We start from the raw sequence: 12,881 nt of genomic DNA on the forward strand, positions 1-12,881 counted from the left end.
CATCGAGTCTCCTGCCTGATGGTGGAAAGTCAAAGAGGATGTTGGATGGATGGGATCCTTAATGATGCTAAGGGTCCTGCGTACACAGCGCTCCTGATAAATGTCCTCACTGGACGGTAGGGAGACCCCCCGTGATCCTCTTAGCTGTTTTCACAATCCTTTTTGAGACTTCCAGTTCAATGCTCGGCTGCTCCCATACTAGATGGAAATGCAACTAGTCAGGATGCTCCCAGTTCAGAAGGCAGGGTTGGGGATTGGGGAAGGGGTGGGGGAAAAGGGAACCTTGCTTGTCTCAGTCTTCTTAGGATGTGGAGGTGCTGCTGTGCTTTCTTTTTCAGGGTGGTGATATTAAAGGACCAGATGAGCAAGAAACGGCTACAGCAAGAAATGGTGAAATTCATTTCTAGGAATGAAATAATGAACCCTCGGGGGTGGGGGGGAGAGAAGACAAACAGCCTTGAAATTGTTTCAAAGTCTCCAGCCCACTCATAATTTATTAATCATCTTGCTCACATACAGAGAGGGGGACCTTACACAGAGATTGTTAAGCAATATCCAGATTCTAAGGGAACACCCACATAAGGGTTAAAAATAGAGATTCATAATTCCAGAATACAGTTCATTCTTCCAAAAAAGCTATCTTGGTAGTCAGTGTGTGAATTTGTTCATCTAATGATAAATAGCCCCAAATTTTCAGCTATCTGTTAGCTGTGAAATGGGTCCCCAATGTAACACATTAAAATTAAAAAAATATATATTTTTATTTGCTTTATTTAGAGATACAGTGTAGAATAGGCCCTTCCTACCCTTTAAGCTGTACTGCCCAACAACACCCAACAATTGCAATTTAACCTTAAACTAATCACAGAAAAATTTACAATGACCAATTGCAACTGATACATCTTTGGACTGTGGGAGGAAACCACAGCACCTGGAGAAAATCCAAGCCTTCCAGGAGAAAGCATACAGAGACTCCTTACAGAAGATGCCAGGACTGAACTTCAAACGTTGACAATCCAAGCAGTAACAGCTAGCGCAAATCGCTACGCTACTGTGCCACCTTAAATGTACTTAAGATACAGGAAACCACGATTTGGATTATTGGGTCCATGCTATTCCCAGCAGAGCAAACCAATCAATCCAGTTCAATCAATACCCCCACTTCCCTCAAAAACTTCAGAGAGTTTTGGACACAGCCTCCCCTCCATGGACTGTCTACACTTTTCACTGCCTTGGTCCAGATCCCATCCAGTCTAGACATACTCTCTTCTCCCCACTCCTATCAGGCAGAAGATAAAAAAGTCTGAACACTGGTACCACCACGATGAAAGACAATTTCTACCCCACTGTTATAAAACTATTGAATGGTCCCCAGTACAAGATGAAATCTTGACTTCACAATCTACAGTACATTATTATGGCCTTGCATGTCATGTCTGCCTGCACTGTACTTTCTCTGAACCTGTAACATTTTATTCTGTATTTTCTTGCTGTTTTTTCCTTCATACTACCTCAATGTACTGACATGATGAAATTATCTGTATGGATGGCATGCACAAAGTTTCCCACTGCACCTGGATACATGTAGCAATAATAAATCAATTTACCCTGCACCCCACCCAACTGCCCTGTAACATTATAATTTATTCTCTTTATATATCCATCAAGTCTCTTTTGATCAAAGGACTAATGTCTGAAAGATCCAGAAAAACTCATCCATAGATTTATTTTTGGTAGGCTTGACTACTGTAATGGCGTTTTCACAGGTCTCTGTAAAAATCCCTCAGATAGCTACAAGTCATTCAGAATGCTGATGCTAGAGTCCTCACTGGACGGAGAAAATACAACACATCACTCCAGTTCTCAGATCACTACATTGACTTCCTGTCCGGAGGACTGACTTGTAAATACTACTACTGGTTTATAAAACACTGATTGATCTAGGGCCAAAATACATCTCCAAAAACTTGCTGTATTATGAACCTTCCCGAACTCTCAAGTTGTCTGGCTTGGGTCTGCTTACTGTACCCAGGGTCAAAACTAAACATGGTGAAGCAGCTTTTAGTTACTAAACTCCACATAATTGGAATAACCTTCCAGAGGATCTGAAGTTTGCCCCAATCTTAAGCTCCTTTAAAATTGAGGCTTAAAACCTTTCTTTTCTCTGTAGCTTTTAATTAGAATCTTCTGCACTCTTAACTTTTATTTCTTTATTTTTGCATGTGGTTTTATTATCTTCATATTGTTTAAAATTTAATGCTTGATTTCTATATCTTCTTTTATGTAAAGCTCTTTGAAATTGCCTCATGTTTGGAAAGTGCTACACAAATAAACTTGCCTTGCCTTGATCCTTTTTGCCACTGATATTCATAGAGGAGTACAGCACAGAAACAGGCCCTTCAGCCCATCTAATCCATGCTGAAGCCATTTAAACTGCCTAATCCCATCGACCTGCTCCAGGACCATAGCTGTCCATACCCCTACCATCCATGTACCTATCCAAACCTGGCTTAAACACTGCAATTGGGTCTGCATGGCAGCACATTCCACACTCTCACGATACTGAATGAAGAGGTTTCTCCTCATGTTCCCCTTAAACTTTTCAATGGATAATTACCAGGAGTAATTAGGTGGCACAGTGGTGCAGAATTTAGCATAACGTTTTCCAACGTTAGTGATCAGAGTTCACTTTCTCCCACTGTCTGCAAGGAGCTCCCCCTTGTACAATGTGAAATTCCTCTGGGTACTCTTCTTTCTCCCGTATCTTAAAGACGTAGAGTTTAGGGTTAGTAAGCTGTGGGCATACTATGTTGGCACCAGAAGTGTGGCAACACTTTCCGGCTGGTTGCTGATGCAAACGATGCATTTCACTGTTTCAACACACATCTGACTTTTAATGATTTACACAGCAATTATTAAACCAATCAGCACAGGTTTGGGGTGTTGTTTGGAACACCAAGAGAAAAGCCCCACAAATACAGGGAGAACATGCAAACTCCACACAGAGAGCACCCAAGGTCAGGATCAAAACCAGGTCTCTGGAGTTCGATATATTAATTGCTGCAATTTTTTTGGCAAATAGAACAGAACAGAGATTCCGTTAGCCCAGTTTGGATGTTCATCTGCCCGCCCCTTCATCTTCCCCACTGAATACTTCCACTGCATATCAACAAGACCCAACACAGCACAGGGATTGTCTCAGCACACACACATACAAATCTAGATGCACCGAAAATCTTTGATGAAAAGCAAGGGCCTGTCCTCAGATTCATGCCTATCAAAGATTCTAATGCACGCGGTCACAAGCCCATTGAATGTCATTGACTGACATTCACAAACACTGAATGATCTGCCCAAAGTATGGTATACGGTTAAAGTGTGGCTGTCTGATTCAAGGAAAGAAAATGGGTCTGTTACATCATCAATGCTTTCACAAGAACAGAAGTCTAGCCAGGCCTCTTCTGGAGTATTGCATACATTTTTGATCACCCCATTATAGGAAAGATGTCAAGGCTTTGGAGACAGTGCAGAAGAGATTTACCAGGATGCTGCATGGATTAGAGAGCATGTGCTGTAACAAGAAGTTGGACAAAATTGGGTTGCTTTCTGTAGAGCAACAGAGACTGAGGGGAGCTCCGAAAGAGGTTTATAAGATGAGAGCCACAGCGTAGACAGAATGCATCTTTTTCCCAGGGTTGAAATATCTAATACCACAGGACATGCATTTAATGTGAGTGCGGGTAAGTTCAAAGGGGATATCAGAGGCAAACGAGGCAAGAGGCACGTACCAAATATCAAAGTGGCGGATGCCTGGAATGTATAGCCTGGGATGGTGGTAGAGGCAGACACATTAGAGACTTTTAAGACACATTTAGATGGGCACACGAATTCAAGAGAACTGGAAGGATATGGACATTCTGTAGGCTGAGTTGCCATTTAATTATCAATTTAACTGGTTCAGCAGAAAATTATGGGCTGAAGGGCCTGTTCCTGTGCTTTACCATGTTCTATGCGCGAAAAGTTTCAGAGCAACAGATTCAATCCAGAAACAGGAGCCAAACCTGAAAATTGTAGAGTCCAGATAACAAGAATTGTAATGCCCCTGGATCCCTTTCCTTCTCCCTTCCATCAAATACAGGACTTGATCCTCATGTACTGGGGGAACATCCTCTTCAATGGTGAGATCATCTTGAATTAGTTTTGCTTGCAATTTAAACAGAATAAAATAATATTTTAAGCACAGACATATGCACATTTTAATTAAGTTAGTACTCTAGAAGATTGCATACTGGTCCACCGTTGAACATCTAAACACCACACAACACTGAGGGGGGGAGCATTAAATAGATAGTAGGGACTAATTTAATAGGCCACAACACAAAAAATACATCATCTGATCATGAACTTCTAATGAAAACGGACTATGCCAATATCTAATCAGCCAATCATGTGGCAGCAACTCAATGCATAAAAGCAAGCAGACATGGTCAAGAGGTTCAGCTGTTCAGACCAAATGTCAGAATTGGGAAGAAAAGTGATCCAAGTGAATTTGACTATGGAATGATTGTTGGTGACAGATGGGTTGGTTTGAGTATCTCAGAAATTACTGATCGATGGGATTTCCATGCACAAGTCTCTAGTTTACAGAGAATGGTACGAGAAATAAAAAGCATCCTGTGATGTTCTGAGGGCGCAAAATGGCTTGTTAATGAGAAGAGGTCAGAGGACAGTAGCTAGACTGGCTCTAGCTGATAGGAACTCAAACAGCCACCTGTTACAACAAGTGGTGTGCAGAACATCTCTGTATACATACACACACTACTCGCGTCATAAACGACCTTCAAAATCGCCCACCATGGGATAGCTGTTAGAGCAATGCTACTGATCAGGGCATTGTTGTGTTCAATTCCAGTGCCGCCTGTGAGGACTTTGTACGTTCTCCCCATGAACTGCATGGGTTTCCTCCAGGTACTCCAGTTTCCTCCCACAGTCGAAAGGAGAATTTAGGAGGTTAATTGGTTATTGTAAATTGCCCTGTGATTAGGCTAAGTATTAAATAGGTGGGTTGCTGAGTGGTGTGGCTCATTGGGCTGAAAAGGGATATTTAGCACTGTATCACTAAATAAATAAATTAAAGAACCCATCCAACAAGGCAAACAAAGAACAGCATTTTACCTGGTGTAAACACTGGCGTTTTGTGTACATCCTTCAGTTCATTTGTGAGAAAGCGTGCATCTGGTTTACAAAGACTAAGTTGCATAAATATTGCCTTGTTCTGCTCACATTCAAAATATCGATTTTTCTCAAATGTTCCATCACTGCCATTTTCTAGCTCATAGTCCTACAAGTAATTAAAAAAGATATTAATATCACATTCCTGTCTACACTTCCACCCCCTTGTTGGTCAATAATCTATTGCCCTCTGTCTTAAAAATATTTATTTTGCTGCTCTTGTCCCTTCAGGAAGTGTCACTACTCCCAAAGAGATAATCACCTTATCTGTCTTAAATGGGTGAAGACAAATTATTAAAGATTCAAAGTACAGGTTTCCCCCGCTATCCGAAAGTAGAGCATTCCTATGGGACCGTTTGTAATCTGAAATGTCATAAAGTGAAGAAGCAATTACCATTAATTTATATGGGAAAAACTTTTGAGCGTTCCCAGACCCAAAAAATAACCTACCAGATCAAACCAAATAGCACATAAAACCTAAAATAACTCAAATATATAGTAGCAGGAATGATATAAATACACAGCCTATATAAAGTAGAAATATTGTATGTACGGTGTAGTTTCACTTATCAAAATCAGGAAGACAGCGAGCCAAAATTGATTTGGAGAGGGAAAAAAAAAATCGGCACGTACACGCATGTGCACGTACGCGCATGCGCAAACAACTGCCCGCACAAGGCTTCACAGTCATGGTAGTCTTTCTCGGGTAAACACACGTATAAAGCTGGCGTCTTTTTTTCGTAAAAGCAAAAATCCTCTTTGGTTAGCAAAAACAAAGAGTGGTACGGGCAGCCCAGCACATCTATAGTTGTGAACTTCCATTGATTCAGGACATACACAAAGACAGGTGTGAAGAAAGGGCCCAAAGGATAATTGGGGGCCTGAGTCACCCCAACCAATCTATTCCAGCTGCTACCATTCAGTAAGTGGTACCGCAGCATGAAAGGCAGGACCAACAGGCTCCAAGACAGCTTCTTCCACCAGGCAATAAGACAGATTAACTCACACTGATTACAGTGTATTTCTATGTTACATTGACTATTCTATTTATTATAAATTAATATGATTGCACATTTAGACATTAGCTCCCTCAAATAAAGGCCCACTCATTCTTTCTTCGTAGAAAACAGGAAATAAGGCAGAAGGAAAGGGAAACTTCAAATTCAAGACAGGAATTTAAAGCAGCTTCCTGATGCATTATGGTAAACTTCTATAGTGTACTTTTCTCAATGCTTGCAGAGAAGAATTTAAGTAATGCTTAAATCGATTTAATTTCATCTAAATTTTTACATTTTGAACAGGAAAAATGACAATGACTATGTTAATAATCCCACTCAAATATGGACTCAGCTTCTTCAACCAACAATGAAGTGGCTACTAATGGTACACTATCTTAGAACTGAAAAGTTCTATCCCACCACATGACAAGTCACAAGCCAGCTTCTGAAGTTATTTTGAGAAAAATTGATCAGAAGTTGACAGCAACAGTACAGCATGATATTGGAGTTGACAATAGAAAACATAGAACATTATAGGATAGTACAGGCCCTTCAGCCCACAATGTTGTTCAATTTAATATCAGAGAACATAGAGTATACAACCTGAAATTCTTACTCTTCACAGACATCCATGAAACTAGAGACCCATGGAATGAATAATAGAAACATCAGAACCTCAAAGCCCCACTGTACAAGCAGCAATCCTACCCCCTCTACCTACTTATGCCAGAAGCACTGACCCTCCACCACCTGCAAGCAATTGCAAAAGCCCCCCCCAAAAAGACCTTAATCTAGAGTCCATCGATGACTACAGTCCATAACCCAGCACTTTGGTACCTCAGACATGCTCTCTCTATTGATCGAGAGAGAGAGAGAGAGAGGCCACTCCTCCAACAAAGAGAGCAGAGACCAGCAACTCGTCCTTCCGCATCGCCTCTCCAAGCCCCCTTGTATTGGAGGGAGAACGGGAGACCGAGTACTGAGGTCTTCTTCCATCAGCAGCGCACATTGCCTACTGTCTCACTGTTTTAGCCTTCCATAACACTTCAGCTGGCAAAACCTTCAGGGAACTAGATCGTCTATGGGCCACTCCCCAAAGGCACACGTCTTCCAGGCAATTCCTGGAGACAGCTTGTGCCAAGCGTTTTCCTACTCTAAGGTCAATCTAACCCTTCCCTCCTACATCTCTCTCTATTTTTCTTTCATCTATCATGCATTTATGCTTCTAGCTTATAAAGTTGCCAGTAGAACATACAGCTCCTTTCAGAAGGTACTGAAACACACCCCATAGGTTCTAATATGCACAAAATATTCAAGCAAAAGCTTATCCAAGTTTTCTTTTCTTCAATATGAGTGTGCCAGATGCATTGTGGGGTGGAGATACATCTCTACCAAAGGAGATGTCTGCAGGTCACCCTTGGGCAAGGTGTAGCACCTGCTTAGCGCGCCCCCTCCCCCCGGATCACATGAAGCCATGGGAGCAGATGGTGGATGGTTATATGAGCAGTTGATGCATATTACAAGTCCTGGTTATGCGACCACTGACAACAGACAATCTCTGTAGAGAATTGATAATAATCATGGTCACCCATCTTGTAAAGACACTGCCCAGAAGAAAGCAATGGCAAACCACTTTTGTGGAAAAAATTGCCAATAATAATCAGTCATGGATAGACCAAGATCGCTCATGTCATACGACACGGCACATAATGATTGTTAAGATGAGGAATGTGCCAGAAGATTAAGCAAGCTATTTGGTAACATGAGTCACCAAGCATTTTGATATCCTTACAAGTTAGTAAACTACATACAAGCACATGTTCAGAAGGAAACACCTACATAAACGTACCAATTCAATTCCTGCAAACTGATGTCTGTTCCCTTCTGGTGTACCAATCCACCTAATAACTCCAAAGACAACAGCATTATTAGGTAATTGAACCTCCACCATTGATCCAACCTCAAGAGCCAGATTTTCAGATGGATGAGGGTTGGTTGGCGTAAGAGCGTCGGAAGTATGGGTGGAAGAATTCTTTCTGAGGCCTGGAATGGAAATGGAGGAGACAAATGATGCTGAAGCTTCATTTGATTTCAACTTTCTCATTCTTTGCTGAGACGTACTGTCATGTTGGGATGGAACTCCAAGCTGGTAAGTGCTTCCATTTTTTGGATCTGCCAAGATGATTACACAATAAGGTCAAACCACAGACATTTCATGTTTATAATGCACCAATTCAGAATCTTATGCATATACGATTCTTAAGCCCATGAAAGATGCAATTATAATTTCCATTCTCAATAGAGAGATTATTGACTTTTAAGGTATAATTATGAATTTTCTACAATGCAAATATGGGTCCACAGCAATGAACCAATATAATGTGATTATTCAAGGCAGACTACATTTTATCCAAGATCAATTGACTAACAATTTATACATAATGAGAAAATCTGCAGATGCTGGAAATCCAAACCAACACAACCTTCTTACCGACTTCTCTTTTTTCCTTCCAGTCCCGCTGAAGGGTCTCAGCCCGAAATGTCGACTGTTTACTCTTTTCCCAGCCTGGCCTGCTGAGTTCCTCCAGCATTTTGTGTGTGTTGCTAAACATTACTTGTTTTCCTGTTGTTTACACCTGAAGTTTTTCAGATAATGCTTTTGATGTCTTTTGTCATCTCATCAGGGAAGAATTAACATAGAAAAATATGCCACACTCTAAAGAGTGAGAAGGGAATGCATTCAATACTTGAGTTGATACGTAGCATTTATCAAAGAATTTAAATGCATCCTGATATGTAACCTACTCAGATTCTGAATACATTTTCCTTTATTTTATTTAGAGATACAGCTTGGAGAAGGCCCTTCTGGCCCAACAAGCCAAACCACCCAGCAATCCACCTATTTAACCCTAGCTTTATCACAGGACAGTTTACAATGACCAATTAACCTCTAACTGGTATGTCTGTGGGAGGAAACCAAAGCACCCAAAGGAAACACACGCACTCACAGGGAGAACACAGAAACTCCTTACAGATGGTGCCAGAGATGAGCTCAGAACTCCGACACCTCGGGCTGTAATAGAGTCACACTAACCGCTGCACTATGTATGCACCCCTTCTCCCCACTTTCTAGAGTGTGGTACATCATCCAGACAAGTTCACAAAAGACAAAAAGAGGATTAAAAGAAAATTTTCCACAAGGCAAAATCTGAAGCAAACAGCAGAAAAAGAAATAATGCATAAAATGGGACAGCAGATTGGATTAAATGTAGTCGATCTTGAATAATCACATTAAATTGGTATATTACCAATTTATGGCCAACTTAGGCCACATTCATGCATACGCAGGTTTCTGCGATGAAATGGAAGGCCATTGTTCAGAGCTGCATTTTAAATTCAATCTACCATCCTGTTCAGGTTTGAAGGCTGGCTGCTATTAAAATTAGTTTTTGCTATATACCATAACTCCAGAATACACCCGAACAACACTTTGAATATCAACCATCTCTCTAGAAGAGGATGCTTCAGAATCAGTTTTATCACTAAAGTATGTCATGAAATTTGTTGCTTTGCGGCAGTGCAGCACACTCTAAAAATTACTATGAGTTATAATGAAAATTTTTTTTAAGTAGGTAGCGCAAAAAGAGACCAAAATAGTGAGATACCTTCCAAAAGGTATCTCAGAACGTAGATGATATTATCACTTTGAAGTGCACTAACTGAAATGGGGGGAAAAAAACAAGTTACATATGAAGCCTCACAACGAGATACAAGTACATTTATTATCAAAGTATATATATGTGTCACCATATTCTACCGAGAATTGCATTCACAGTAGATACAAATACAACTGAATCAGTGAGAAAGTACACACATACAACTCAAACAACCAATGTGGAAAAGAAAACAAACTGTAAATATGTATATGATATAATAAATGTGTGTGTGTGTGTGTGCATGTAGAGTTTTGGATGATTTACCTTTTTAAGCCTCTTAAACATTACCGAATTGAATTATCTCTAGAGCTGCTAAACCACCACCCTTCCTCCTCTTATAAGCTCCAACTGGCAGAATTCCAGATTACGATGAGGGGCCATACAGGAGCAAGATATACCAACCAGTTGAGTGGTGTCGCAGCAGCAATCTTGCACTCAATGTCACTAAGATCAAAGAACAGGACTTCAGAAAGGCTGAGATGAGAGACAAGGAAATGGCTGATGAACTGAATAAGTACTTTGCACCAGTCTTCACTGTGGAAGACACTTGCAGTACCGTGGAAGTTCCAGGTGTTAGAGGTAATGAAGTGTGTGAAGTTACTATTACTAGGGAGAAGGTTCTTGGGAAGCTGAAAGGTCTGTAGGTAGATAAGTCACCTGAACCAGATGGAGCACACCCCAGGATTCTGAAATAATTCTGGAAGAATGGAAAATTACAAATGTCACTCCATACTTCAAGAAGGGAGAGAGGTAGAAGAAAGGAAATTATAGGCCTGTTAGTCTGACCTCAGTGGATGGGAAGATGTTGGAGTCAATTGTTAAGGATGTGGTTTTGGAGTACTTTGAGGTACATGATAAAATAGGCCATAGCATGCTTTCCTCAAGGGAAACTCTTGCCTAACAAATCTGTTAGAATTCTTCAACGAAATAACAAGAATGGGACTAAAGGGAGCCTCTTCTGGCTGGCTGCCAGTGACTAGGGTGTTCCACTTGGGTCAGTGTTGGGAACAATTCTTTTTACGTAATATGTCAATGATTTGGATGACGGAATTGATGGTTTTGTTATGAGCAGTTGTGGGCCCCTTATCTTAGAAAGGATGTTCTGAAACTGGGGAGGGCTCAAAGGAGGTTCATGAAAATGATTCCAGGTTTCAACGGCTTGTCATAGGAAGAGCGTTTGATGGCTCTGGGCCTGTATTCACTGGAAACCATTAGATTGAGGGATGACCACACTGAAATCTATTAAATGGTGAAAAACTTTGATCGAGTGGATGTAGACAATAGACAATAGGTGCAGAAGTAGACCATTTGGCCCTTCGAGCCTGCACCGCCATTTTGAAATCATGGCTGATCAACTACTATCAATACCCGGTTCCTGCCTTGTCCCCATATGCCTTGATTCCCCTATCCATAAGATACCTATCTAGCTCCTTCTTGAAAGCATCCAGAGAATTGGCCTCCACTACCTTCCGAGGCAGTGCATTCCAGACCCCCACAACTCTCTGGGAGAAGAAGTTTTTCCTTAACTCTGTCCTAAATGACCTACCCCTTATTCTCAAACCATGCCCTCTGGTACTGGACTCTCCCAGCATCTGGAACATATGTCCTGCCTCTATCTTGTCCAATCCCTTAATAATCTTATGTTTCAATCAGATCCCCTCCCAATCTCCTTAATTCCAGCGTGTACAAGCCCAGTCTCTCTAACCTCTCTGCGTAAGACAGTCCAGACATCCCAGGAATTAACCTCGTGAATCTACGCTGCACTTCCTCTACAGCCAAGATGTCCTTCCTTAACCCTGGAGACCAAAACTGTACACAATATTCCAGGTGTGGTCTCACCAGGGCTCTGTACAAATGCAAGAGGATTTCCTTGCTCTTGTACTCAATTCCCTTTGTAATAAAGGCCAACATTTCATTAGCCTTCTTCACTGCCTGCTGCACTTGCTCATACACCTTCAGTGACTGATGAACAAGGACTCCTAGATCTCTTTGTATTTCTCCCTTACCTAACTCTACACCGTTCAGATAATAATCTGCCTTCCTGTTCTTACTCCCAAAGTGGATAACCTCACACTTATTCACATTAAACGTCATCTGCCAAGTATCTGCCCACTCACCCAGCCTATCCAAGTCACCCTGAATTCTCCTAACATCCTCATCACGTCACACTGCCACCCAGCTTAGTACCATCAGCAAATTTGCTGATGTTATTCTCAATGCCTTCATCTAAATTGTTGGCGTAAATTGTAAACAGCTGTGGTCCCAATACCGAACCCTGTGGCACCCCACTAGCCACCACCTGCCATTCCGAGAAACACCCATTCACCGCTACCCTTTGCTTTCTATCTGCCAACCAGTTTTCTATCCATGTCAATGCCTTCTCCCCGATGCCCTGAGCTTTGATTTTACCCACCAATCTCCTATGTGGGACCTTATCAAATGCCTTCTGAAAATGTAGAGAGGATGTTTCCTATGGTGGGAGAATCTTAAGACCAGAGAGGACAGAGAGTGGTGACCTGGTGGAATTCGCTGCCACAGGTAGCTGTGGAGGCCAAGTCTGTATTATTATCTAAGGCAGAGGTTGATAGCTTCTTGATTGGTCAGGGCATGAAGGGATACGGGAGAGTTAGGGGCAGAAGATTGGGGCTGAGAAGTAAAATAGATCAGCCATGAAATGGTAGAGCAGACTTGATGGGCCAAATGGCCTAATTATGCTCCTGTAGATTATGGAACTTACACCAGTCCTCATCGGGAGATCAGAAATGGAAAAAGTGAGCAACTTCAAATTGTTGGGTGTCAAAATCTCTGAGGATCTAACCTGGACCTAACATACTGATGCAGCTAGAAAGTGGCTAAACTTCATTGTGGGTTTGAAGCGATTAGGTATGTCACCTAAAACACTCGCAATTTTCTACAGATGTACCGTGGAGAGCAG

The 12,881-nt window shown here is 41.5% G+C and overlaps 1 protein-coding gene across 5 annotated transcripts in view; it reads right to left on the reverse strand.

The window, feature by feature from the left end:
• cyld2 (cylindromatosis (turban tumor syndrome) 2) overlaps positions 1-12,881 on the reverse strand; it is a 72,313-nt gene that overhangs the window by 32,867 nt on the left and 26,565 nt on the right. For all 5 annotated transcript variants that reach the window (XM_073062048.1, XM_073062051.1, XM_073062050.1 and 2 more), the window contains 3 exons: positions 8,080-8,402; positions 5,176-5,341; positions 4,062-4,203 (listed from right to left, as the gene is read on the reverse strand). In XM_073062048.1, the coding sequence (XP_072918149.1) occupies positions 4,062-4,203; positions 5,176-5,341; positions 8,080-8,402 (631 nt within the window). The remainder of the gene's footprint in view (positions 1-4,061; positions 4,204-5,175; positions 5,342-8,079; positions 8,403-12,881) is intronic.

This window comes from Hemitrygon akajei, chromosome 11 (assembly GCF_048418815.1).
Source record: "Hemitrygon akajei chromosome 11, sHemAka1.3, whole genome shotgun sequence".
Lineage (NCBI taxonomy): Eukaryota > Metazoa > Chordata > Chondrichthyes > Myliobatiformes > Dasyatidae > Hemitrygon > Hemitrygon akajei.